The 26996-nt window shown below is 41.2% G+C and overlaps 3 protein-coding genes across 11 annotated transcripts in view; 2 read left to right on the forward strand and 1 right to left on the reverse strand.

Annotated features, from left to right (window-relative positions):
• CRYZL1 (crystallin zeta like 1) overlaps positions 1–4301 on the forward strand; it is a gene marked incomplete at its 5' end in the record, with an annotated part of 31734 nt that extends 27433 nt beyond the window's left edge. For 7 of the 8 annotated variants that reach the window (XM_084626782.1, XM_084626780.1, XM_084626779.1 and 4 more), the window contains 2 exons: positions 2547–2592; positions 3294–4301. In XM_084626782.1, coding sequence (XP_084482908.1) covers positions 2547–2592; positions 3294–3393 — 146 coding nt within the window. In that variant the 3' untranslated portion in view covers positions 3394–4301. The remainder of the gene's footprint in view (positions 1–2546; positions 2593–3293) is intronic. The other variant, XR_014711395.1, reaches the window with a different exon arrangement.
• Positions 4302–8420: 4119 nt separating this feature from the next.
• DONSON (DNA replication fork stabilization factor DONSON) lies at positions 8421–21310 on the forward strand. The gene is made up of 10 exons (XM_084617436.1): positions 8421–8756; positions 11462–11542; positions 13183–13386; positions 13815–13993; positions 17473–17651; positions 17755–17875; positions 17987–18082; positions 19357–19555; positions 20101–20307; positions 20688–21310. The coding sequence occupies exons 1-10, from the start codon at positions 8466–8468 to the stop codon at positions 20823–20825; spliced, it is 1695 nt and encodes a 564-aa protein (XP_084473562.1). The 5' UTR covers positions 8421–8465; the 3' UTR covers positions 20826–21310.
• Positions 21311–24253: 2943 nt separating this feature from the next.
• SON (SON DNA and RNA binding protein) overlaps positions 24254–26996 on the reverse strand; it is a 61071-nt gene continuing 58328 nt past the window's right edge. For both annotated transcript variants that reach the window (XM_084618843.1, XM_084618842.1), the window contains exon 12: positions 24254–25441. In XM_084618843.1, coding sequence (XP_084474969.1) covers positions 25283–25441 — 159 coding nt within the window. In that variant the 3' untranslated portion in view covers positions 24254–25282. The remainder of the gene's footprint in view (positions 25442–26996) is intronic.

The raw sequence follows: 26996 nt of genomic DNA on the forward strand, positions 1-26996 counted from the left end.
GTGAGGCAGCAGAGCCAGAAGGGAAAAGGCGGGGCCAGAGTGGTTCTGCTTCTGGCCATGCTGCTCTCCCTCCCCCCCCCCCCCCCAGCTTCTGCAGCTCTAGGGCTGGCAGGCTGTGGCTGCGCCGCCCGGCCCACTGGAGCACGCTGCAGCCATGCCACCTGGCCCAGCCCGCTGGAACATGCTGCGGCCATGCTGCCCGGTCTGGCCCACCAGAGCAGGCTGTGGCTGCGCTGCCCAACCCGCCGGAGCAGCTCTGGCCAGGCCAGAGACCTTCTTCCCTGGCCCTCCCCAGATAAGGTGGGAAGGGATGGGGGGGTCCTGGGCTAGGGGTGGAGTCATGTGGGTTACTCCCCTGACCCCCAGCTTCTCATCCCCCGCCCTGCAAAAAATTCCCCCACCAGTTGCTGTCCCGGCCTGTTAGGGTAAGCAGCTGACGCTTTGTTTACTTAGGTTTACCTCCGTGCCTGTGGACACTCAAGGTAAACAATCCATCTCAGCCCACCAGCAACTTATCCTGATGACCTGGGAGCCAAAGTTTGCTGACCCCTGAATTATAGGGTCGGCTTATGAATGGGTCATAAAACTTTTCTATTTTTACTTATCCATCTTGGGGGGGGGGCCTTAAAAACAAACCGGTTTATGATAGAGTATATATGGTACTTGTTCTCCATTCTTCTAGGCATTACTTTTTTCATCTACAGATCTTAACTGTTGCATTCTAATGACTAAACTGAAATATTTAATACCTCATTATTATAATTTTGTCTTCATAAGAACTGTACTTTAAGAAATTGTACCCTATTTGCAAATTCTGTGTACCTACATTCTGTTGAGCTGTGTGCGTGTGTGCGCGCATGCTGCTGGAGAGATGAGTGGCTCTTTATATAAAAAACAATATCTATACCTTTTGTTGCAAATTTAATGATGCTTTTAAGGTCCCTCCTTGCTTCTGCACAGCACTGCAGATCATGAGATCTGCTGAATCATTTTTTGCAGTTCAGCAGAACAGGAATGTAAGGATTAAGTTCCTGCATTCTAAAAGGGAGTTAACTACATTGAGACTCTTGGGGCAAAGGAAGTCCCCCTCCCCCCAACTAAATTGCACAATAATTTAACCAAAATTAAGCACACCAAAAGGCTTATCTACATGAACATTGATGTGTGGGGTGGGGAAGCAAGTAATCATGAATATTCTTTTAAAAAGTTATTTGTTGACATTCCACTTCAGTGTAGCTCGATTAATTTTCCTGATTTAAAAATGACTAATAATTCTGAGAAATACAGTTTGTGTTCTTAGCTCTTAAACTAACTAAACAAACAGGATTTATTTTGTCAGCTCTTATGTTTTCCTATAATCAAGGAGCATACTTTATTTACCACAGGTTGTTCAAACAGAATAACAGCATTACCTTGAATTGTTATATAGAAACATTGAACATATGTATGTGATCTGGACACTGTAAACATACTGCAGGAAAAAAATCAGAAGAGATCACATGAAGATCAGGTTGAAATGGCTTACATTTTGAATACTAAATTGATTACTCTTAACATTGAATGAATCCAAGTTACATTTTCTGGTAACTGACAAAAATACTGAAGACTACCACTATGACTCTGCTAGCACTTTGGTCGGTAAAACTTTTGTCACTCAGGAGTATGGGGAAAAACACCCCCCGACTGACATAAGTTTTACTTACAAATGCACCGGTCCAGACAGCGCTGTGTCAGCAGGAGACACTCTCCCACTGACATAGCTACTGCTGCTCATGGGGGATGGTTTAATTATGCCAGCGAGAGAGCTCTCTCCCATCGACATAGAGCAGCTACATGGGAGATCTTACAGCAGCCCAACTGCAGCAGGACAGCTGTGCCACTGTAAGGTCTGTAAAAGTAGACAGTCTTAATAAAACCCTCTTTTTCCCATTGTAATGAGTATTGCTGATTAGTTCAAATAAAATAGATTTCTTGAAAATGTGCACAGCGTTTATACACTGTGCATGTCCTTGAGAGTTTAGTAAATCCATATGTTCTGCTTCACATGTTCTTCTGCTCCCAGACTTGTCTTGATTTTTACCTCAGACAAATAGCTATCCATCATTCATACAGATTACTCATACCAAAACCTGTCATACCTATTCTCCAAAGAGTGCCATGCTCTGTTTAATGATGGACATTGTAACTAGTGCTTTAGCACCATACAGATAATGTAAAACTTAACAATTTTAAAAATAAAACTGTTATGATACAGCACTAGAACTCCTAGGTACTGTGGCAGATCAACTCCTGTTGTATTTGTTAGAGGATACATTCGTCTACCTGCCTTCTTTATTTTGTTTTAGGAAGCATAATTTGTAACACATAATCAAACGTGGACCTCAGATTAACTTTATTTTCAGTCTTTAAATCATCTCATCTTATCCCTGACCCTGGGAGCTCTGCACAGATGCCTGGATCTACCCCAGGCAAATCTAACTGCAGAACTGTGGACTTAAAGATCAGTCTTGTGTATATATTGTTACCTTAACAGCCCTCTCAGATACGTATCTTAGAAGATGTAATGGAAAAGTTATCAAATAGTATTTTCAGGTAAGACAGAAGTACCATAGTGAAAACAAACTCTGATTGATTAATACTGAGTTTTTAACCTGGGAAATAACTATTCTTCAGAAAACTCTTGCCACCTGTACTGTCAACTCAAAGAACTACATTGTGAGAAATTTTACTGAATAAGTTATATGAAGCTGTTTATGGTCTATACGTGTGGCTAGCCTGCTGCATTACCACATGGAAAACTTGGGTCCAATTCCTGTTTTTTCTCTCCCTGGATCAGCACTGTCTGGAAATCCAACAGAGGCAGCACATTCTTTCCTTGTGGGGAGAGAATACCTTGTGGTGCTCAACAGTACCTGAATGAAGAGTATTGCTGGCTCTAAATGGAGATCTTTCTAGGCTTCCTCTGTCAGAAGAATGATGGAGTTAATAGAATTTGAGACTGCCATAAGTGGGGGGGAAAAGGGAGATCCCTCACTGCTTACACAGAGTGGGAAGAGTAGCCCGCCCCCCTGCCAAAAAGAAATTCAGGCTATCTTGAATTAAACTTGTGTTTCCTGTTTGCTTTACAGCTCTGCAGTTCTTCCAGGGATCCTAGCAGAGCTATAACATTTTCATTTTGTTTAAGGAGTAAAGTTGACGTTGTAAAATGTAAAGTCTACAGCAATAGTATTGGAATGTTTCTTATTGATCTGAACATGCACACCAGACACTTCTGACAGATTGCTCCCTTTTAGGCCTCAGTTGGATGAACCAGTCCCATTGTATGAAGCCAAGGTTTCTATGGAAATAGTTCAGAAGAATCAAGCAAGAAAAAGACAAGTCATCCAATTCTGAAGCACAATTTCCTTGTTTCTAAGATTGCGAGACAGATATGTAATATATTTGATAAGTAAATTGGTGTGCAACTTCAAATAGTTCTGTAACTAGTGTCTGAAGATGGTGTCTGGGCTGTGAATGTTTTGGTACTGAGACTTTCAGTTTCTCTGTATCAAATCTAATAGAATGATTCCATCAACAACTCTAAAGAGATACCATTAACTTAAAAATCACATCTGTCTGATTTTTTTCACTCCTATTACTGTTTATAAGTAACATCTAAGATTATTTTGGAGTTCAAGAAAAAATATTTTTTCGGCTTGTTCAGTTTTACTTTTTGCATTTGCTAGCACCTGAATAGTCTGCTTCAGTCTTTGACATACTCTTTTTAAACAGGGAAGAGAAAAATATTAAAAAATAGGAAAATGTAGTCGTAAAACTAGAAAAATTGGTGGAGGGATTCTAGGGGCAGGCACAACTTGTAACAGGTTTTTTTTCAAACTGATTTGTTTTCAAGTTAATCTTGTCCCTTTAAGATTTGAATTACTGTTCTATGACCATAACATCACACTTTTATTTAGCTATAAAATTAAGATAGATAAATGTGAATGAAAGATTACAGATATGAGGTCAGTCTTTTGCTTTAGTGTTCAATTCATGTTTATGTTCAATGCACTTTATTGCACATTGACAGGTTTCAGAGTAACAGCCATGTTAGTCTGTATTCGCAAAAAGAAAAGGAATGGCCCAACTTGATGATCACTTTAGATAAGCTATTACCAGCAGGACAGTGGGGTGGGAGGAGGTATTGTTTCATGATCTCTGTGTGTGTATATAATGTCTGCTGCAGTTTCCACGGTATGCATCCGATGAAGTGAGCTGTAGCTCACGAAACCTCATGCTCAAATAAATTGGTTAGTCTCTAAGGTGCCACAAGTACTCCTTTTCTTTATTGCACATAGACTTGTTCCTTTTTATATGGCTAAAGAGTAGGAAATGTAAACTGGATTTCCATCTTTGACATCATTCCTAAAACACCTTTACACCCTTTCACTTTTGCTCTTTAATCTTAACTAGTCATACGCTAATGTTGATGAGATCAGCTTGTCCAACACCATTCTCCTTTCCACTACCACACACACCAGCATCCATCCTTCAGGAAAAAACCTACAGTTCTTTCAGTGAGGCCTACAGCTTCCTTGCTTGTTACTGCTTGAGATCTGAAGCACCAACTGTTCTATTAATTTAAATATCACTGTTGGAGGGGATGGCTCAAACTGTGAGCACTAGCCCTTTGAAATCTAGGTATTACATTGTTAGATTTAATCTTGAGTAACAGTATATGCAGTGTTGTTGTAGCTGTGTTCATCCCAGGATATTAGAGACAAGGTGGGTGAGGTAATATCTTTTATTGGGCTAACTTCCGGTGGCAAAAGAAACAAGTTTTCAAGCTTACACAGAGCTCTGCTTCAAATTTGGGAATTATTTTGTTTTTGTTTTTTTTTACTCAGACCTGAAGAGCTCTGTGTAAGCTTAAAAGTTTATTTCTCTCACCAACAGAATTTGGTTCAATAAAAGTTATTACTTCACCCACCTTTTCTCTTGACTGTAACAGTATGTCAGTTTTTCTCCTCCCTGGGATTATCACATGTCCTCCGTAAATCCTATAATGCAGATTATAAGAAGTATGAAAAAAATAAATTTTTTCCATTTATGATACAATGCAAGCTTGAGAACAGGTGCTGGTTCCTACAGAATATACACATGTAAAATTACATTAAGGCATTGATCTCTCTCATTTGAAATCAGTCTTGAACCCAGGATCCATCCAGTAGTGTATTATATTTATTCTCCTGCCACTTTCATTTCAGTTTCAATGCCTAAACATAAAAGGAGCAAGAACAGAGGGAATGGAAATAAAAATGTAATGACAAAACTGGATTCGGTCTAACAAAACTAGAAAAGTAACAATAAAATTGCAAAGGGGGGGAAAAAAAGAATTGAGAGAGTTCTAGGAACTAGAACTATCAATCTGTTTGTTTTTTTTGTTTTTGTTTTACTGTATGTTGTACATTTTAGCTGTTGGTCTCATACATTGGGCTGGGGGGAAGCATTTTGCAAATTGTTTTGGTGAATTTGAATGAACTAGGTCCATTGAATGACAGAAGAGTCTCCTTGACATTTCCTCCACAGACCCACAGTGTAGGAGTGGCATGCCAACACATGTCCTTGGAGACTTTTAAAGCAGTAAGTGACTGTGAGGGAGTATGGGCATGTCCCTCAAACCCTAAGTACAATAAACTGCTGATATAAATGCCCTACCCCTTTTAACTATCCCTTAGCTCAGGCAGGGGCAAACTTTTTGGCCTGAGGGCCACATTGGCGTTCCAAAACTGTATGGAGGGCCAGGTAGGGAAGGCTGTGCCTTCCCAGACAGCCTGTCCCCTCCCACTTCTCACCCCCTGACTGCCTCCCTCAGAACCCCCCCCATCCGCACACCCCTTGGCCCCTGACTGTCCCCTTCTGGGACCCCCCCCCACCTCTAACTGCCCCCTGGGCACCCTACCTCCTATCCAGGCCCCCCCCCCATGTCCCCTGACTGCCACCCCCAAACCTTTCCCCCATCCAACCTCCCCCTGACCCCACCCCCCCAAACCTCCTGCCCCTTATCCAACCTCCCCACCCCCTTACCATCCTGCTCAGAGCAGCATGTCTGGCACTTGTGCCGCCCGGCCAGAGCCAGCCACGCTGCTGCACTGCCTGACAGGAGCTCGCAGCCCCGCCACCCAGAGCACTGGCAGCCCGGCCAGCTGAGGCTGCAGGGGAGGAGCTGGGGCCTAGGCTGACCCAGCCGGGAGCTCGAGGGCTGGGCAGGACAGTCTCGCAGGCTATAGTTTGCCCACCTTTGCCTTAGCACCTCCATCAACATGAGCAGTTGTGAAATTAATTCATTCTCTTTCTATATGGAGTGTTAGCTTAGATATATTTGTATAGAACCTAAAATTAGTCTAAAGCTATTAGTGTAGCTATTATGCCAAGAGTTCCAAAAATACGAGCCTAAAGCTAGGCTCCTAAATCCCTATTTAAGCATCTGAATAAAGAGACCTGATTCTCAAAAGTGTTGAGCACCCAGCAGCTCCTGTTGTCCTCCCTTGAAAGTCTCTTCCACTAAAGAAGATGAAGGCTCCTAAAGGGATTTTTCAGCCTTGTCTAGTCTGCTAAGTCAGAAGTGCTGCCTGATGTGGATCTGGACACTTTCTTGGAGGAAGAACCAGTTTGGCTTCTAAGCTGCTACTTATACCACAGCTCCTGATGAGGCTGTCTTGACTGCTTTCTCCTCTCCTCTGAGGGGCAGCAGGGCCTTTTAAGACCTGGTAGGCAGAATGGCATCTGCTTTGGATATTCCTGTAGCAGCTTTGGTCAGCACGATACACTTGCTTTAGTCTGTCCAAAGGAGCGTTGAATCCACCTGTTTCTGTGGCCTCAGTCTCTGAATGGCTGTAGGTTTTTTGACATGGTGATAAAAATGTCTGCACTGGGTCTGCACTAGCTCACTCCACAGTGCAGTGGCACCAGTGCTAAACTAATGCCAGGAAAATCACTTGTGTAGACAAGGCCCAGGTGTGAAAGACTCCTCCGTATTCTATCCCTTTAGATAACATTTCTGCTTCTTTTAGCATATACCATTCTAGTAAACCTGAAGGTTACTGTGGAAATAGCCTGTAATTAATAGCTTTGATATATCTTCAAATAAATCTTTTTTTCCTCGGTATTACTCTTATATACACATTTTTCCTTGGGCAAGAGTGAGCTGTCTTCCTAATATCTTTAAAGAGATCATCATTAATATTAGTGTGGGTTGGACTTTTCACTGGAATGGAAAAACTTGGTGCAGTTTGGAAATATAGTCTAAAGTCAGACAGAGAACTGCAGAAGTGTAACAGGAGCAGATGAAAATAGCTTGTGCTGGTGAAAAGTGGCACCCAGATTCTCCCTTTGAGTACCATTACGTATATGACAAGCAAAAGGAGTAGTAAACAGCTTTTACTTAGCCAGTACCTACACAATATTTGTGGTAGTATAATATAAGAACACAAGTGTATACCCTCCTGTTTTAATATCTGGTAGACCATTTTCCCCTCTACCTTTAAGTACAGCCTGTTTCCCTTGGTGCTTGATGAGGTAGGAGACCTTCCTTTTTTCTAAAGCTTGATTAGGCTCACATGCCGCCCATCTTGTTTGAAGCATTTGGAATTTGCCAGACTCCCATTATCGGATAAATACAGCTGCTGCCCAGGCCATGCCAACCATTTTATTTACATATCGGATAAATGCAGGATTGTTGCAAAACAGCATCTTGGTACTTGTTAGTGATTTTTTTTCCCTCCCAGTGTTGACATCAGTCCTGCAGCACTCCCTGCAGGTCAAAAGCATAAATGTATAGACATTGATTCCAGTTTGAAATTGCAAATTAAAAAAAAAAAATCATTCTGTTTATATTTTAAATGACCCCTTTGTGAACACTTTTTGCAATGAAAGAAAAGAGTTGTCGCTCCCACCTCAGGACATGACTGGTGTGAGATATAGGTGTGTGGTACTAACAAGATGTGCATAGTGAGTAGTAGTTGTAGGCGTGCGGGTTTGGCATAAGGTACACGTGTGTGTGGTGTATGTACACTGTGCAGATGGTATACGTATGGCTGGGTCAGAGAAGTGAGGCGCACATAGGGTGTGAGTATAAAATGCACGCAAATGTCCTGGGTGTATGCAAGATTCAAATTACAGGGTATACTGTACACCTTACCCCCAGCCACTGTTCTGGGCGCCAGGGGTTAAGCTTTAATTCGTTTAGAAAAGCATCGATTGGATGCAAAGAAAACTTTCAAACGTGAACCAAATGTTACCGACGCGGGGGCCCCGCCGCCGCTGGGAGGCAGCGCTGGGGGAAGTGAGAGTCGCCGCTCGCGTCGGCCCCGGGCGTGGCCGGGGGAGGCTCGGAGGCGCCGGTCCGCCCCGGGGCGGGGCTCGCCGCTTTGCGCGCCAGAATTCGGAGCCCGGGTCCCGCCGCCAGCGCCCGGCCCGGCCCCGCCATGTGCGCCGCGGTGCCCGGCTACTCGCCCGGCTTCAAGAGGCCGCCGGAGACGCTGCGGCTGAAGCGGAAAAGGGCCCGGAGGAGCGAGGCCGCCTCCCCGCCCTGCCCCCGGGCGGACCCGGCCCGCACCCCTCGCCCTTTCCCCAGACCCGGGCGGCGCAATCCCTTCTCCAGCCTGGACAACGCGCCGCGCCCCGGCACCGGCCCGCACCGCCCCCCGGGCTTCCCCGCGCTGCAGGAGCCACGGCCCCCGCCGGGGAGCCAGACCCCCAAACACCCCCTCTGGCAGGTACCGACCCGCCCGCGCTACAGGGCCCCCGCCCCCAGGGGCTTGGCTGGGTGGGGTCGGGTTTGCTCCCCAGGCCCCGCTAGCAGACGGGGGCGGGGAGCGCTGAGAGGGCCGGTGTGGTCGAGTGGACGCAGCAGTGGGCCGGGACTCAGGAGCCCGGGGTTGTGTTCCTGGTCACTGCACCCCGCTGAGCTTTGAGTCCCCGTCCCCCCCCCCCCCCAGCTGGGGTGGTCGGCTGACCTTTGCAAAGCCCTTTGGGTAGGTCTACAATGCCGTAGAAGACCCCTAGCAGGGTGACGGGCTCCCCGGCCTCAGGCTGCCGGGGCTGCACGATTGCGGTGTAGACGCTTGAGCTGGAGCCCAGGCTCTGAAACCTGGTCTGGGGAGGGTGTCCCAGAGGCTGAGCTCCAGCCCAAGCCCGAAACATCCCCACTGCAATTTTGTAGCCCCTTAATCTGAGTCCTGCCAGCCTGAGTCAGCTGACGCAGGCCAGGTGTGGCTGTGCGACTGGTCTCTTATGGCTGTGTTGACGCACCATTTGAGATCTGCAGATAAAAAGAGCTAGGAATTATCGATAGCGCTAGAGTTGACTGAGATGCCTTTATTTTTGTAAAAATGATGGGAGGTTTTGGGGTGCGGTGGAGTGGGGTTAGAATCAGCACTGGCAATTTCCCAGGAAAAACTAGTTTAGGACCGGGTGCTGGTAAATACTGGCCTAAATCCAGTTTAAATCAGGAAACTGGGGGAAAGAATTGCATCAGGGTCCAGCAGTTTGGTAAAGGTAGAATGAATCTCTTCAAACTTTGGGTACATCCATTAGTAACTGACAGGCTCAGAAAGCTGCTACAGAATGCTGGGTGGCCAAATGGACCTGGACTGATAGTCTGAAACTCTGCATGCATCTGATTGCTTTAATGCTTCTAGCCTACAACACTGCATTATTGCCATTTTCATACAATCAAGTGTTTTTGATTTTTGTTTATATAATATTGAAAACTGAAATATGAGTGGACAGGTACAACTTCCTTGAGAAAATACCAAACCAAAGTGTGTACAGACATTCTGATGTTCAGTATTATAATTGCATATATTAAGCCCATTGCAGTTTTACTTTTTATTTATACAACCCTAAATTAATATAGTGACTTATGTAATCACAGTTTGAATGAGTACTTGTGGCACCTTAGAGACTAACAAATTCATTAGAGCATAAGCTTTCGTGGGCTACAGCCCACTTCATCGGATGCATAGAATGGAACGTGTGTGTGTGTGTGTGTATATATACACACACACACACACACACACCTTACTATATGTTCCATTCTGTGCATCTGTATGTTTATCTGTATGTTTATATATCTTACTATATGTTCCATTCTATGCATCCGATGAAGTGGGCTGTAGCCCACGAAAGCTTATGCTCCAATAAATTTGTTAGTCTCTAAGTTGCCACAAGTCCTCCTGTTCTTTTTCTGGATACAGACTAACACAGCTTCTACTCTGAAACCTGACAATTTGAATATGTAACTAAAATTAAATATAAGGTAGTATGCATTAGCTAAACAGGTTTTTAAAATAGAAAATGCCGTCAACTGGGACTAACAAGTTTTTCCTGGGGCAGTAAATACCGTGATTTTACCTAGTAAAGGTTTCAGAGTAGCAGCCGTGTTAGTCTGTAGTTGCAAGGTGCCACAAGTACTCCTTTTCTTTTTACCTAGTAAAGTCCACCTCTAGTAAATAGCATCCCATCCCTAGTTGGAATTTTTTTTTCCCCTCTGAAGGGAAAAAAGTGAGTCAAGCGTTGGTTGGGACCTAAAAGACACCTTTGCTTTTGTCCTTTAAAAAAAAAAAATCAGTCAAAGCCACTTGGTTTGCCCTCTTTTCTCCCCTCTTCCGCCCCCTCCCAAAAAAGAAGGGGGGCAGCAAACTGGTAGGCAAAAAGTTGTCAACCACTTTAAATCCACACCCAGAGAGCACTGCATACCCCTGGACCTAGTGAAATCTCAGAAGGGGAAAGAAATATATTCTCCTACAGATTAACACTCTGTCCTGGTGTCATGTGGCCATGTAAATCTAACTTTACCCCCCAGATAGGCTCCATTATGAGTAATGGTTGGAGAAGTGTCTAGTGGGGTAATGCTGTTTTGTGAACTACTTACAAGGCTTTTTAAAGCTTTCAGTCATATGTAGAATTAAAGCCACTTTTCTACAATTTAAGAAACGCTTTTTGGTAGGGAGAAGCAGGTTCCACTAGATTATCTGTTAAGGTTGTGGGGGAGGGGTGTTGCACAAAAGTATTGTACCTGTGTATAAAACAATTAAAGGAACAGGAAAATTTGCTTGTTGCTCTCATTTAGTGTACTTCATACTATACTAACACAAAGGAGGATGTGTGTGTTCAGCAGTGCAATCTTTAATCATTCTCAAGCTATTTGGCTGAAGAAAGGGACTCTCAAAGCCCAAACTTTCCAATACATTTGGAGTACAATTTAAGAAAATCACTAAACTTACAAATGTATTTACATCTGCAAAATGCCTTTTAATTGTTGCCACCAGAGAGTGAACTATTCTAATATGTGCTATTTATAATGGTCAGTTTTAAATATCTCATGAAATTACACTTAAAGATCAGCCTTAAAACAAAATTGTCAATTTAACTCTCAACTTTGCTGTACTTTAGATTAAGTTGATAACTCTTTCTTTAGTTTTTAGATCCTCTTCAAGAAAATAAATCCACCTGGAAAGAAGAGTGTTCTGAAAGAGCAGATGTTACCACATTAACAAATGTAGGAAGCCATAAATATTGTTTTTGGGGTGTTCAACATTTCATCATGCACAAAAAGCTTAAATGTTGTCTTTTTCTGTAGGTTTGTGTTCAGTGTCATTACTAGAATGTTACAATTGTAGGACTTTTTCTTAGAATGCCTTGAAGTTCAGTATTAAGTTGACACCAACTTAAAATTCATATTTTTTCTGAAATCTTTACTACTGTTACTTGACACGTACATTTACTGTAGCGGAAAGAGATTAGAAAAATTATTTCAATTTGTTTACTTTGCGCTTCTCACAGAAACGTCTAAAACAGTTTTGTCTGCTTGTATAGTCATTCACGTCCCCTGTTGTCCCTATTGGTCTTTCAGTGCTGTAACAGAAGAGAGAGAAACCCCTAAAAAAAATAAAATGTAAAACTACGAACATTGATAACCGACTTAAGCAAGGTGTAATTCCTGAAACTAACTTTTTGAAGCTGACTAGATTTCCAGTTGTATGCAGTGTTGTTGCTGTGTTAGTACCAGGATATTAGAGAGACAAGGTAAATGAGGTAATACCTTTTATTGGACCATCTCCTGTTGGTAGGAAAGACGAGCTTTTGAGCTTACACCGAGCTCTTTCAGAACAAGAAGAGCTCTGTGGAAGCTCGAAAGCTTATGTCTTTCACCAATAGAAGTTGGTCTGATAAAAGAGATTACCTCCCCCACCTTTTCTCATTAGATTTCATGTTGATGGTCAAAATCTAGATTTCAGCCAACTTTTATCAGGGGTTAGGAGGAAACTTTCTCTAAGGCAACAGTTATCCCTTACTGCCTAAAAGATTTCATGCACCTTCTGTGAAGCATTTGGTACTGTCCAGTCACCAACAATGGTGACTGGCTTAGATGGACCACTGGTCTGATCTGGCATGGAATTCATATCTTCTTAAACTTGTACATAATAATAATAAAACAGAAATACATAGACAAGTCTCTTAAAATGTTAGTGAAATCAACTTGTTTTTATTTGGATAAAAACCTTCTCCTGCAGTTTGTAACCCAAACACTGCGGTATTGTGAGAGTATGTATATCTGAGCTGGAAAGTGATTGTGACTCAAAACAATGATTTTGGCTAGTCTATTTTAATGGATATAAACTGAAATAGAAAATACATTTTTCTAAAGCGATCATAAATGTTAACAGTTTAAGGTACTTGTAAACAAGGAACAACTTAAATTTTGCATGTGTGTTCCTCTGCAATGACTAAGTACTGGGTACTGTTATATTTACTGTCATAGCAATCAATGTGTAAGGAATGCTTCTGTCCAGTGTAATAAAGGTAAAAGTTGTTTTTGCAAGGACTTCCATGCTTTGCATGGTCTACTGTACTTCAGAGCTCATATAACATAATTTTCCTATCTGTGGTCCATCAATTCCTGTATCTTATATGCTTGCCAGTATCAGGTGCTTTAAATAAAAGTGCAAGAAACCCCCATAGTGGCCAATGATGAAATAACCTTTTCCATGAGGAAAAAGCTTCTCCTAACCCATGTCAGTGGTTGACTTATGCCTTGAAGCATGAGTTCTGTATGCTTTCCAAAAACACTGGCTGATAGTTTTTAGATGAAAAATATTTTTCTTGTATTTTGACTTTACATTATTTCTATTTTGTAAGGATCTTCATTTACCTGTTTCCATACCTGATGTTTCCTCCTCACCAAGCACAGAATTTCCTGCAGACTGGAGTATTAAAACTCGACTTCTGTTCACTTCTTCTCAACCTTTTACTTGGGCAGAGCATTTAAAGGCACAAGAAGAGGCTCAAGGATTTGCCCAGCACTGTAGAGCAACATCAGTCAATTTCCCACAAAGCATACAGGTAATCATTCTCCTGTAATCATGTTAAATATAATGGAGATACTGGGAGTTGAGGATTTATTGTTGGGCTTCGGGGTTTTTTATTTTAAGTTCTTGTGTACACTGGGAATATCCCTTATTGAGCAACTGGTGTAACTGCACCAGTGCTGACCACCTACTGCAGAAAAAGGAAAGTTAGGGTTTGCAACAATTGTGAAGTTGTTAAATTAAGGTTTATTCCTTCAACTGGGTGTACAACGGTGCAAACAGTACTGGTGCAGTTCCCTAGTTGCTGCCTACCACTTGCTGAATTGGGGCTATTCACTAGAGTAGACAAGGCCTTAGGTTTATGTGTAAAATAAATGCTTGAAGTGCCGGAAAGGGAGACTGTCCAGCTCTCTGAGAAGAAAGATATTACCAATCTTATTAAACACTGTGTTTGGAATCTAGGAACCAAAGCTGTCCACGGAACTCCGCTGTGCATTCCAGCAAAGTCTTATTTATTGGCTTCACCCTTCACTGCCATGGCTACAGCTATTCCCTCGTATTGGAGCAGACAGGAAAATAGCTGGAAAGACTAGTTTTTGGTCACATGATGAAACACTGCAACAAGTTCTAATGAGCGAGTGGTAAGTTGAACTGACAAATTTCTGGATTTGGTAAACCCAAACACTTAGATTACTGTATTTTAATTTAATTATGTATTTGTTGTCCTCATTCCTGTGGAAAACGCTTTCTTTCACAAAGAATATTTATCATTTTGAGGGTCGCTGTATTTGCAAATACAGAATGTGGCATCCCTTCTGTTGAGCTGCAGAACTGCCTCAAAGCAGTGCCCCAAAGAGACCTCGCATGATGGTGACATCATCACCCTACTCTGTATAAGGGATTGTGCGTGCATACCCCAAAGGCCTCAGTTTCTTTGCCACCACCAGAGAAAGCAAACAGACCTTGCTTTTGTCCTCAGGCTAGATCTTCCCTTAGTCAAACTTACAAGAAAATAAGATGATGGTGTATAGTAGGATAGGATAGTTTAGTATACATAGCTTGCCCTTATCTCAAGAGCCTTTGGCCCCTTTCTAGGGTCATGTCAAGGCCAGAGCCCCATAAAGGTTTCAAGAGGCGTACCTTCAAATTGTACTAGAGACTGTCACTCATGTCTGGTGCCTTCCACAGCTGAACCAAGATTTTACTCGATGACCTACTGTGCAGTTTCCCACACCTTCACTCCCCACACTGGAATGGGGAGACATTTGAGTCTCCAGATTCATTTGGCTTCTCAATGTCTACAGCCTGATACTCTGGCCCTGTTGGAGGTACCTAGACCAGTCTTCTTGCTGAGGCTCTCTGACACAACACTCACTTTGCCAGTCCAGCCTCTGCTGCCTTCTATCGTGGGCCCAAGATGGAATCTCTTCTGCCTTGTTCTAGGAGCAAATCCTTTATCCAGCGCTGCTGGGAAATCAAAAGCAGCACCCAAGACCAAACTGGCACTGCCCAGCACTGTAGAGCCTTGGCGATGACACAAGAACTGACCACCACACAGCCTACTCCTCATTCAGCACTGCTGCCCTTGACATTGACTCCAATCTCTCCTCCACTGCAGATACCCCTATACGCAGGTGCCTGTTGGGAAAAGGCAATAGAAGAGGAAGCTCATCTACTTCTGCCCCTCTTGTGAGATGAAAGGACCATCCCTCTTCTTCTTTCATACTTTCCAACCCACAAGGGCTTTGGAGATTAACTACATGACTGTCACCTCTTCTCCACAATTCTCTGGAGCCAGGCATCTCCGCGCCCATTAACTTGGACCCTTCTCTGATTAAGGGCAAACCAGTCTTCTCTCTCCCTACAATCTCCAGTTTCCTGAAGGGCATGGTGAATGCATTTCCCCCACCACTTTTAGGGAGCCTCTGCTGTTGTGGGACCTAAATCTTGTCTAACAAAGCTAATGGGCCCTTCCCGTGTGCCTTTAGTGTAAGTGTCTCAAGCATTTGTAGATCAAATTGGCCTTCCTGAGAGCAGATACAGTTGCTAGGAGAGTTAGTGAGCTTAGGGCTTTGTGGACCACAGTGTAAAGGTTTGGTGGTCAAAGACAAGTGTGCCATTAGGCCCATCCCAGCTTCATGTCTAAGGTGATCTGAGGTTCCCATCTATCAATGTTTTCCCTTCACCATGTTGTTCGTAACAGACCCCATACCTACCCAAGGGAACTTACCTCCATACCCTTGCTGTAGTAAGGGTGCTCTTTTGCTCTCCAGAAAAGACCATGGCCTCTCGAAAATCTAATGGGTTTTTTTATCACATATGTGGAGAGATGCCAAAGAAAGCCCATTAGCAAACAGACTCTCACTGGTTAAGGAGATGTATAGATATTAGCTAGGAATCCAGTACCTTCTGGTTTAAAGACCTACTCCATGAGAGCCACCACCGTGTCAGTAGCAAGCGTTACGAAGGTTCCCAGGGTGGAGTCACGCATAGGAGCAACTTGGGGTTTGATGCACTTTCACCAGATACTGCTCCTTGGATTTAGCATTGTACTCCAATTCCTAGTTTGGGAGAACAGTGCTACAGTCCTTTTTAGTTAAAAACTCCTCACTGTCTGCCATCCTGATGGGGCACTGCTTGCTAATCTCCCAGATGGGGAATGCACAGAGACTTTCTAGGAAGAAAGGTTACTTACCGATAACTGTTCTGGGTTTGCACTGACAGTCCTCCCACCTTCCTCTTTACCTTGGAATTCTAATTAACATCAGGCCTTTCTGGTTTGGGGGAAGAAACTGAGGCAGATGGGGGATTGCACTCCCTTGTGTAGAGTAGGCTGATGACCCTCATGTGAGGGGTCTCATTGTCTTTCCCAATGGACATAACTTTATCAAAGAGACAAGGTAGGTGAGGTAATATCTTGTCTCTCTCCAACAGAAGTTGGTCCGATAAAAGTTATTGAGTTTACACAGAGCTCTTCTGCAGGTCTGAAAAACTTACTACACAGCTAAGTACAAGGTGGAACGGATTGTTTAGCATACATCGTTAACACATACATTTCAAGGAACCATTCAAGGTGAAATGGCTTGTCTCTTTCGCCAACAGAAGTTGGTCCAATAAAAGATATTACCTCACCCACCTTGTCTCCCTAATATTCTGGGATCCAAACAGCTATAACAACACTGCATACAACTCTATCAAGGCAGTTTCACACCTTATCACCAGGGACACCATATTTCTACAGGTGTAAATATAGAGGCAACTCTTGAACAATAGTTACTACAATAGAATCCATATCTTAAAAACTAGTGGGGATTGAGGAGGTCTTAAAAGTGAACATCTCAAAATTACCATAGGTACAGTGTATAAGTTGCAGTATGGTGCATTGCTTTCTTGGCCTTTGAACCACTGCAAAGCAACTTCTGATGCATTGAAATGTGAAAAGATACTGACTTGTTCTTCATAGACACCACTTTCATTCATGATTAATTTTGTCCCGCTAACTCGCTCTCCCCCTGCCCCCCCGGGGAAAAATGGTTCATAAAACTGATCTTTCATAAGATAGGTGTTTGTAAAATTTGAAGTCCTACTGTAGTAACCAACCTCTCTTTCTCATGGCTACATAAAGCAGACATGCAAAGCTCTTATAAAATCCTTCTATCATAGTAAAGGGAGCTGAATACGCTCAATAGGCAGTCTTAAGACTCTACAGCTAACTTGTTGTGTTGAATGCCTTTCCAAGCCTAGCTGTTGATCTGAGAGAATTTTGCAAAACTATTAGCAAATTTCCATTAATGCTTTATGGGAATTAATACACTAAGGAGTAAACTTCTCAAAAGAGCTCAGCACCTACAATCAGGGCCAGACTTTATCAAAAGAGCTCAACACAGTGGATGATAACTCCTGAAAATCTAGCCTTAGGTGTTCCAAGACCACCTCCTTCAAACCTGATCATACAAGGTGCATGTTATCTAAAATACCGTAAAACTAGACATTTTACGGAGTATTTTATTTCAACCTATTTGAGATCCAGGTGGTTGTTGTAGCAGGTGGCAATAGTTTAAAAAATGTCTTACAGGATGGTCATTAAAATTTTATAACTTCTCTTTCCTCTAACCTGCAGGTCTGTCAGTTTTACTTCCCTATATAATCTTCTCAAAGCCAAGCTGTGTCCTTATTTCTATGTTTGTACCTACCAATTTACTGTGCTGTTTCGTGCAGCAGGCCTTGCAGGAAGTGATGTGATCACAGCTGTTGTTTCCCCCACAACCAGGGGTTTAAGGGAAGCCATGAGAAATGAAGGTAAGACAGAGTTCCTTCCAATAAGATTTAACTGTGTTAGAACATGAGTTTTGTATGGTATTTATGTATATAAACCATTCATTTGCTAATCTTTCCTACTCAGGCATAGAATTTTCTTTACCTTTGGTAGAAGAAACTAGGAGCAAGACTCAGAAAAACTCTGAAACAAACTTGGATACAGAAGTTAACAGTCCTGAAACAGGCAAAAACACTGAAGATGGAGAGTATGTAACAAAACTGTCTGTGTCTAGAATTTAAATGCACTTGCCACTGCCTAGACAATTTAATAGATATTAATGTGGAGTATTTTAACCATCTGAATCTGTTTTTCCTAGGGAACAAGGAGTGAGTGACGATGAAAGTTTCTCTTGGCTTGAGGAGATGGGAGTCCAAGACCAGATTAAAAAGCCAGATGCAATTTCTATCCAACTGTATCCTTTGAGTACCAGAATATACTATATCAAAAAACATGCATTGGAGTACTTCATTTCTCTGTGAAGATCTGTGGTTTTTAAATCGTAGTCCATCAATGACTGTGCAATAATGATGATTCTGTAGTATTTTCAGTTAGTGATACAGCATTTATGAACACTTACTGTAAAAAGTGTATCTCCTTCTGTACTTTTAACACTTTGGCTTTGCTTTTTTTAAAGCACCAAATATTGTTACAGGATCACTAAGCGACTACACTTTTAATTGTACCAAATATTAATGTAGATTCTATCACATTATAAAACGTAATGAGTGAAAATATACCTGTTACTGACCTGCCTTCTGATTAGGCTGAGAGTAATAGTAACTGCATTCTCTTACCTGTGTGTTTAAAGTACATTTGCTTTTTATGAAAAAACTGGTTTCTGTCTTAAGCTTATCTGGTTATAAATTTTACCCAAGACTAGGCGGTATAGATTCCATGTAGCATAACAGAAATATAGTACCTGTTATACAGCTACAGGGTGGGCGCCTGTGATGAAATGATGTAAACAAATGTCAGTTCTAGGTTTTCTGTCAACTGGTATTTCTGCACATCCATGTCCAACCTATTACGGCATATGTCTCTGTATTTGATGCATTTTTATATTTTGATATAAGAACCAATTCCACCTGTTTCTGCCAAGACAAGGAATAATCAGCATACTTCATGTAAAGCCATACATGGCAAGCTAGGTCAAATTTACTTTGTTCAACTGCCTTCTCAGTAATCTATATAGTACAGACCAGTGTGACAATATCAACGACACTTCACCCCTACAGATCATAAGCTGTTTGTTACCTCCCAGAATGGTTCAGTAGGAAGACTTACTAGACAAGCAGACGGTTTGGTTAAAGATATTTGTCTACACAAACTTACAATGTACTAGTACAAACCTAAAACTGGGAACAGTACTTTTTCACACTCCAATTTTCCTAATAAACACAAGAAAACTGTTTTAGTAACAGCTCTCCCTGAAGAGCTGTTAAACAGGTCATTAAAGGAAAATTGTTTAGTTTAATTACAAAACAAACAATCTGGAAAACATTCCTTGCCTCATGATTTCAATGAAGTTTAGGCCTAAACTATTTTTGAGTTCTTTACCTTTCCAGAGCAAATGTAAATTAGCATAGACTGCTGTTCAGTGAATTTTTACTTGACTTTAATTCTTGGTCTGGTGTATTTGATGCCCTTAAACTTCTTGTGTGTTTCCTTTGACCCATATCAACATAGCCGTAAAGAGAAAAATGAAGTGCAAGTGGATCACAAGCCTGAATCTGTTGCGTTAGTGAAAGGAACAAACACATTCACATTGCTGAACTTCTTGATAAACTGTAAGAGTTTAGTGGCTGCTGCAGGCCCTCAAGCAGGGCTCCCGCCAACACTGTTGTCCCCAGTTGCTTTTCGAGGTGCAACAATGCAAACGCTCAAGGTAAAGAGCCAAGGAAAGAATGACTTTCTGGTGCTGTCTGTCTTCAGGAAGGGAAGGCTTTGTTCCTTCGCATATCTTTGTGTGGTTACTGCTCCTCCAGCGATATTTCTTAATGGTGCCATTTGTGCTGTATAATTTGATGTTGAATTAGCAGTTTAATTACAAACCTCTCTATTGGGGTTTCAGGTTGGTAGCACAGATTTAAAGGATTTGGAGCCTTAGTTGTACATAGTCTCACCTTCAAGACACAGGATTAAAACTATACTCGCCACTCCCAGTCACTAAGGTCGCTAATTACATTCCCCATGCAGTTGCACACTCTACCTACCATACTGTGTAGTTTCCTTGTGTATGAGGGTTTAGTATATTATATAATAAAATCATACTATAGCTTATGCCTTGTAGAGAGATTGAATAACTTAATATCTAATTCATAAAGCACTTTGAGAACCTTGACTTAAAGCTAATGTTGAAGTAGATGAAAAATAAGATTTGTCACTAATCTTGATGTGTCAAACACTGAATATGTAATTTATTGTCTTCAGGCTCGAAGCATCAATGTGAAAACACCGGTTCACTCATGTTATAATGATGTATTTAGCTTGGAGATCACAGGTCCTGTCATGCCTCATTGTCTGCATACTTTGACCATGCTGCTCAAATCTGCACAGAGGGGAGCTTTTTCTGCTGTATTATACACCCATGAGCCAACAGCAGTGTTTAACACTAATATAGAGAGAATCTTAAATAAGGTAAGTAGACTGAAATGGTGTCTTCTATGTTAGGGTTAGTACTTCTTATCACTAGAAACAATAGACTAGTGAATGTGGGGGGGAAAAACTGCTCTTGGCTTGGGATAATGGCTAACACCCATTTGTTGGCCACTTTAGAGTAACCAGTTTACAAGGTTTTATCAGTGGTAAGGAGGAGGCTGGGATTCCGAGTCATAACAGTGGAAAAGCATGTATATTAAACTGATGGCTTTAACCCAGTCCCTATCTGCTCCTCCACCGCTAGACTAGGCAGCTCTTCAAAATCTACTGGTCATTGGCACAAAAATGGGTATAAAATAGAATTAGTAGTTTGAAACCAATGCATCTTGCACACCTTTTGTGAAACTGAATTTCCACAGGAAACTATGTGCAAGGACCTCACTAAGTGTGGATTGCATCTTAAAACCTTGGATCAATTGATTCAACTTCCAACATTAGGAAAATCTTCCATAAGACTCCTAGAAATGAGAGACTATGCTTACACCTGGAAATCCTAAGTATGCTATTTTGGCTCATGAAATGAGGCTAGTAGTCTTTGGTCAGCACTCTACAGAAGCTATTGTGTACCAGGAAGGGAGAATTGCCTACTTGCGAAAGCTTTTGGATGTAGGAGAAGAACTTCTGTTGCACACCATCACTCATAAGACAACTTCCAGTGGAAAAACAAATATTCTGAACAGTCCAGCAAGAACGCTGCCTCTTTCAAAACCTGCAACAGCAGCATTTGTCTTTAATGTTTTTAAATAAAATGTTTTATAAACAAGGTAATCTTGTGTTTTCTCCTGTTTGGAATTAAGAGTGAGGGTTAGTATATTTCCACCATTTTTAAGGTACAGAACTGTTAGAGGAACCACTTCTAGTTTCTAGTGAAGGTGAAGTAGCTCCTATGCTAGTGGACACTGGAGGTCAGTAATTATTACTTGTTTCAGTATTTAAAAAGAGACAATGATTGGATTAAACAGTAGTTGTCCTCGTGCTTAAACCATGATAGCTAAATGAGTATATGTAATCCTAAACCTTTACCTTTCATTAAAGATATAAAATGAGATATTAATAGAAGTATAAAAAGTTGTGACACTTATCTTTTCCAGTGAGAACTTAACTCCTTTACACTATGAAACAAAGCAAAAAAGAGTGGTATCCCTCCCAAGTACAGTTTATTCTTAGCAGTAACTAAATGTAACTGGAAGCATCTAAAGTTCAAAGGAAGCACAGCTGTCATCTAAAAGGAAGGATTTCAATGCTATTGGTAAGATCCGTTGAATAAACTTATGTTCAGTAACAAACTGAATAGCTTTGTTCTGACATGCTATTTATTACACTACCTGCAACTGAATTTAAATATCAATCTGCTGTTTCGTTATGTAATGGTTCAGCTTTGGCAGAATACAGACTAAGATGTTCACTTGACAAGTAAATTGTCACTTTGAGTACATTTTGAAAGGATTCAACAATGAAAAGTACACTACTAGTGATACCAGACTGAGCCTGACAAGCCACAAGTGACTTTAACCTGTCAGGATGCTTTTACTATATTAACCAGTTGTAGTTGATGAAATAATACTTACTCAGTTTGTTTTCCTCACAGCAAAATGACTATTTCCCCTGTCATACTGTTTAAATATCAATATGTAGTACTATAGTAAAAGAAACACTATGAATTCACACTACTGTACCTCTTTTGGGTAATGCTGATTGCTAATGTGGCTTCTGAACCACAGAGGGCTGAGTATCAGTGCTCTAGGTTGATGTAGATAGCAGATATTGTCCTCCAACTTTAGCTGAAAGTAACTCTAAGAAACTGACACATCCTTGAAGTGCCGTAGAATACTTTTTACTACATAGACTTCTGGTAAACAGGCTCCTGCACTATAGATCATGAGCTCTTAAGATCAATATGTAGAACACTGAAGAGGCTGCCCCATGGAAGTTGGAAAGTCAATTAGTCACTGTAGCTCTTGGTTTTAGCTTTGTGTAATTGTTATCTCAATCCATGTAGGCTGGGGTGGTCTACCACTCCACTCCACTAACATCATTAACCTTTAATTCTAATAAAGTGTCCTCACTAACTTACTATGATACTTAGATGAGCAAATCTGATGGTAAAATGAGTTAAATAAATGGATGCATTTCAGGCACAGGCCTTTATGTATGACTTTAAAACAACTCTTAATAGTTTAACTAGTTGAAAGTTACTTTAAAAGAGGTGATAATGCTTTTTTGGCATTTTATGCATAAATGCCTGAAAGTGTTGTTAAAACAAGCAGAGGTTTTAAACTTTAAAACCAGGTGTATCAAGTCTTCCCTGGTTGTAGAGGACTTGCTGCCATCTATATTGATTTCTCCACCTTTAAGCAGAACTAAGCTTGCACAGGTTACCTTAATTCTAGTATCTACTTTTGCAGTGCTTCCTTATTCCTTTAAGACTTTTATATGGAACTATTTAACCTAAACCAGCTCCTGTGAAAAGGTTCATTTTCTGCGTTGGGCAAAAAGGTTAGTGTTGGGGCTTGTGAATTTGAACCCTCTTACATTGGAGTGTTCCTTTACACATTATAGTAGAGTACAAGTTTTCATTGAATCATTTCTAATCCAGCTTGATGTGCAGATCATCTTGGAATCAACCAAGGCTCATCTTCCTGAACTAGGGCATGATTTTTCACAGGTATATCCTGTATATCCACAGCTCCAATGGACTACAGCTGGAACAGCGCTGAGCACTTCTGAAAACAATACCTTATAAGCATCAAGTGGTCAACTAGACAAACACACACATATTTAGTGGTCACCTCCCACAATCTTCTAGGCTACTTTCACTACAGACCTAACTTCTGCAGCAAATGAAGCAGGGGTCCCATAACCAACAGCTTCATTCATTTAATGAGGTTAGGGGCCTGGTAGGGAGAAGGAAGCATGATTAAGTAATTAAGTTTACCTGTGCATTATCTTTAATTCAAGCATTTCCTATTTGAGTGTCTCACTTTGCAACATGAATGGTCTTTGAACATAGGGTTTTTTATTTAACTAGAATTAAAAAAAAAAAAATCAACCCCCTGTTGCCACTATTTTTTAGAGGATAGCAGAGTACTGGATATAAGGCTTCCAGAGTTGGAGTGTGAATTAACAGAGCAGGGGATGGAGTTGGGACTCATGCATGCTACTTTATTTTTAAGCAGTGCTTTACCTTCATAGTATTTATTCAGCTCTTTGTCAAAGCACTTTGTACAGGTGGTTATGGAGGAACAGTCCCAATTCACAAATAGCCTAGCAAAGCACACATTTTATGTATTTTGCCAACAGACAAGCATGGATGGAACTCATCTGCCATATTAGACAGCTAGGTTCTATTCCCAGCTTTGACAAAGGTGACTTTATACTACACTTCTAGCCTTCAGTCACTCTGACATGGGACATTGATATTTTGTTCAATAAAAAGGTGCAAAGGATAGAGAAGTGACATTAATCCATGGAAGAAATGGGACTAGAATTCATCTTCTGGCTCCTAGAGCAAAGCTCCTTCCCCTCAGACCAAAGGACAGCTTGATGCTAAGAGGAGCTCCATTTTGTCCCTGTGAATTTGTGGAGGTGTGTGCAGTTGACAAGATACAAGCTTTGAGGGGGGAAAAAAAATTTAAAGAAATAATTAAGCATACAAACTGCTAGGCATGCGCAAACTACTAGGCCATTTTCTAAGATTTATAACTCAACCATGTAAGACATGAGAACTATTTTCCCCCACTGCAAATCTGCAAACCCCCCACTGTCAACAGTTTAGAGCTATTTTTAAAAAGAGAAAAAGTGCCTATTCCTACACACCTTCGTTAGCAAAAACTGCCAGAATTTTGAATCAAACTTAACAAAACAAAACAAAACAAAACCCTTATCTTGTGATAGAGTACAAGCACAGAAAACATGAGGCCAAAAGTTAGCTTGGTAACTTTATAAACAACTGAAAACATTTCACTATTGCTCCCCCTCTGATACATACTCTCTAAATTACTGCTTTGGCACAGATCTTAATTACTGTTTACTGACCAATGATTAAGATTATGAACTTGTGCGGCTTTATTGACTTGAGTTGGGTACAACAATTGAAGTATCATTCTACCCCCCATCCAGTTGTAGATTTGTTATATCTTAAAATTCACATTAACCACAAATTCATACAATCAACATCAGGCAGTGTGTTAATTTGAGATTGGATTAGATAATTTCATATCTCCTTACCAGAACATGCAGGGGAGAGAGACTTTTACACTGCAATTCTCATCAATTTCATCGCTGGACTTTCTTCCCTCTCATTTAAGCCAGGTCATTTGCCTTTTCTTTTTAGTCTTAAAAAGTAAGCAATATGACCAGTTGCAGTACACCATTGACTTAAACCCCAAACAAGACAGAGAGAAGTGGTAATGTTAGCATTGTACAACAGTGCCACAATTTACCTACCTTCTTGGAGGGGTAACATTACTGGCCCAGTATCTGTCCAGCAGTACATACCAGCCTTTTTCTAGACTACGATAAGCTGCACAGCCTTGTACTGGCTATAGGCAAAAGTACTACAACAGTAGCTTTACCAAGACCAGGGAAAACTGCATGATAGTACAAAAGAGTATGAAAGGGTTAACATTCCATATTGAAGAGAACTTGCATGAGTTTCAAAGAGAAATTGCATGAGTTTTAAAACAAGGGTTTAGATTACTGATGCCCTCCAGAGTCTGCCTGTTGAATTTAGTCATTTAAGAAATAATTACATCACTAATGTAAACAATATAAACATACCAAAAACTAAGTATGATTTAAATACATTTTTGATGGTACAAAAGAAAATCTTGAAGGTGTCTGTACAGTTTTTACAACGTGGGAATCACCAATTTATTTACAACATGAAACGGGGAAATACCTTTCTTGTGCAGAATAAAATTATCTGAAATAATGTCAATATAAAAAACAATATCTAGCGGTGTGAGGCACTCCTGAAGATGGTAGCATTGGGCATGCTGTCCTTTGGTACAAGTCCCATCGCTTGGAGAGCCGCAGTTGCTGCTGTGGCTTTAGCATGCTTCTTATTAAGGCTGGGAAAGCTAGGCCTGTATTCATGCCCATTGACCATCACCTGTTTAAGAGAAAAAACATACAATAAAATAAGCGATTTAACCAGTTGTTTGTTACTAGTACTGGAAAAGTTCTTTATAAGAGCCAGAAAGAGCGATACGCAAACTTCCTATTAAAAGTATGCAAAATCCGCTGCCAGCATCACCTGCAACATGCATGCATGTCCTCGCTGAAGTCTCTATGATACTTATAAACAACTCCATTGGATCTTAATGCTGAAAGACAAGCAAGTACAAACTATCGGGCTGCACTGAGGATGAGGAAATTAAGGTTCCTCAAAAACATCAATTTGTGAACTCTTCACTATTATTCGAAGTACAAAAACACTCATTAAGTTTTCCCCATTCTCTACATTTTTCTCTCATGCTGGCACACTTTGCATCTTGAAATTGTGTCTTCACTTCCCTTTCTGTCGTTTTAGATATGGGTATAATTCAGATGTAGTAAGTTATTCATATTTATATTCTAGTAACACCAAGGCCCCCACTCAGGATCAGTCTCACTGCAAACACAAAATAAGATTGTCCCTACCCAAAAGAGGCTTATAATCTAAATATACAAGACACTGATAGACTACATATTAGGAAAATGTTAAAGGGCCAACTAATACCCTTTACTGGACCAACTTCTGTTGGTGAAAGCTCTTCTTCAGGTCTAAAAGATATGACCTCACCTACCTTCTCTCTCTAATATCCTGGGACTGACATGGCAATAACTACACCGCATGCAAAGATCCAAGTATTTTAAAAAACCCTGCCCCACCTAACTCTTCCTCCCACTCCCTGTGCAGAGCCTGTTATACCAGGTACACTGTGGCTCCATGGGAGTCTACATAGCAAACTTCCATTGTAATTTAGCACTATTACAGCTCCACCAGCGAAAGCTGTTGCACCCACAGGGCTTTGGTGTTTTTACCATCATATCAACAAATGATGCTTGAGACTACCTTTAAAAAGGATTCAAAAGCTCCCTCATGTGATACAGAAAGGAACCGCTTCCCTCAAAGGGGATGAGTATATGATGTCTATTATTATTAATCATGTTTATTACAGTAGTACCTAAGGAACGACTAAGAATGGGTGCAATTGTACTAGGCACTGTACAAAGAGTCCCTGCTCCAAAGCAAATTAGGTTGCTAGTTAATGTATTTAATAAAAATCTATTAAATAAGACTAAGGTGGTGACCTAATGTGGCTGAGAGACCTTCTCCCTATATCCCCTCCAGGCAGTTGTGGTCTGCTGGTTTGCTTTTGCGTCTTGTGATTGAACTCTGTGATTAGTAGCAATGCACTCTGAGTGGTGGGCCCACTTCTCTGGAATCTGGTCCTTGGGGACAACAGAACCAGTGTTTAGCAAACTTCATAGAGCAGTGCGAGAACTCTTGTTTTGTTAAAACTACTAATTTATTCCATTTTAGGAGCCAGTAAGTTCAGAAATGTAGCTCTAAAATACTGCTTAATAGTTTACGGAGCCCAGGTTTTACTTGATGGGGGTAAATTAAAATAATTGATAAGAAATTACTGTTAAGGCAGAAAAAGTGTATGCCTGAATTTCTT

This window comes from Lepidochelys olivacea, assembly GCF_965140295.1.
Source record: "Lepidochelys olivacea isolate rLepOli2 genome assembly, chromosome: 1".
NCBI lineage: Eukaryota > Metazoa > Chordata > Testudines > Cheloniidae > Lepidochelys > Lepidochelys olivacea.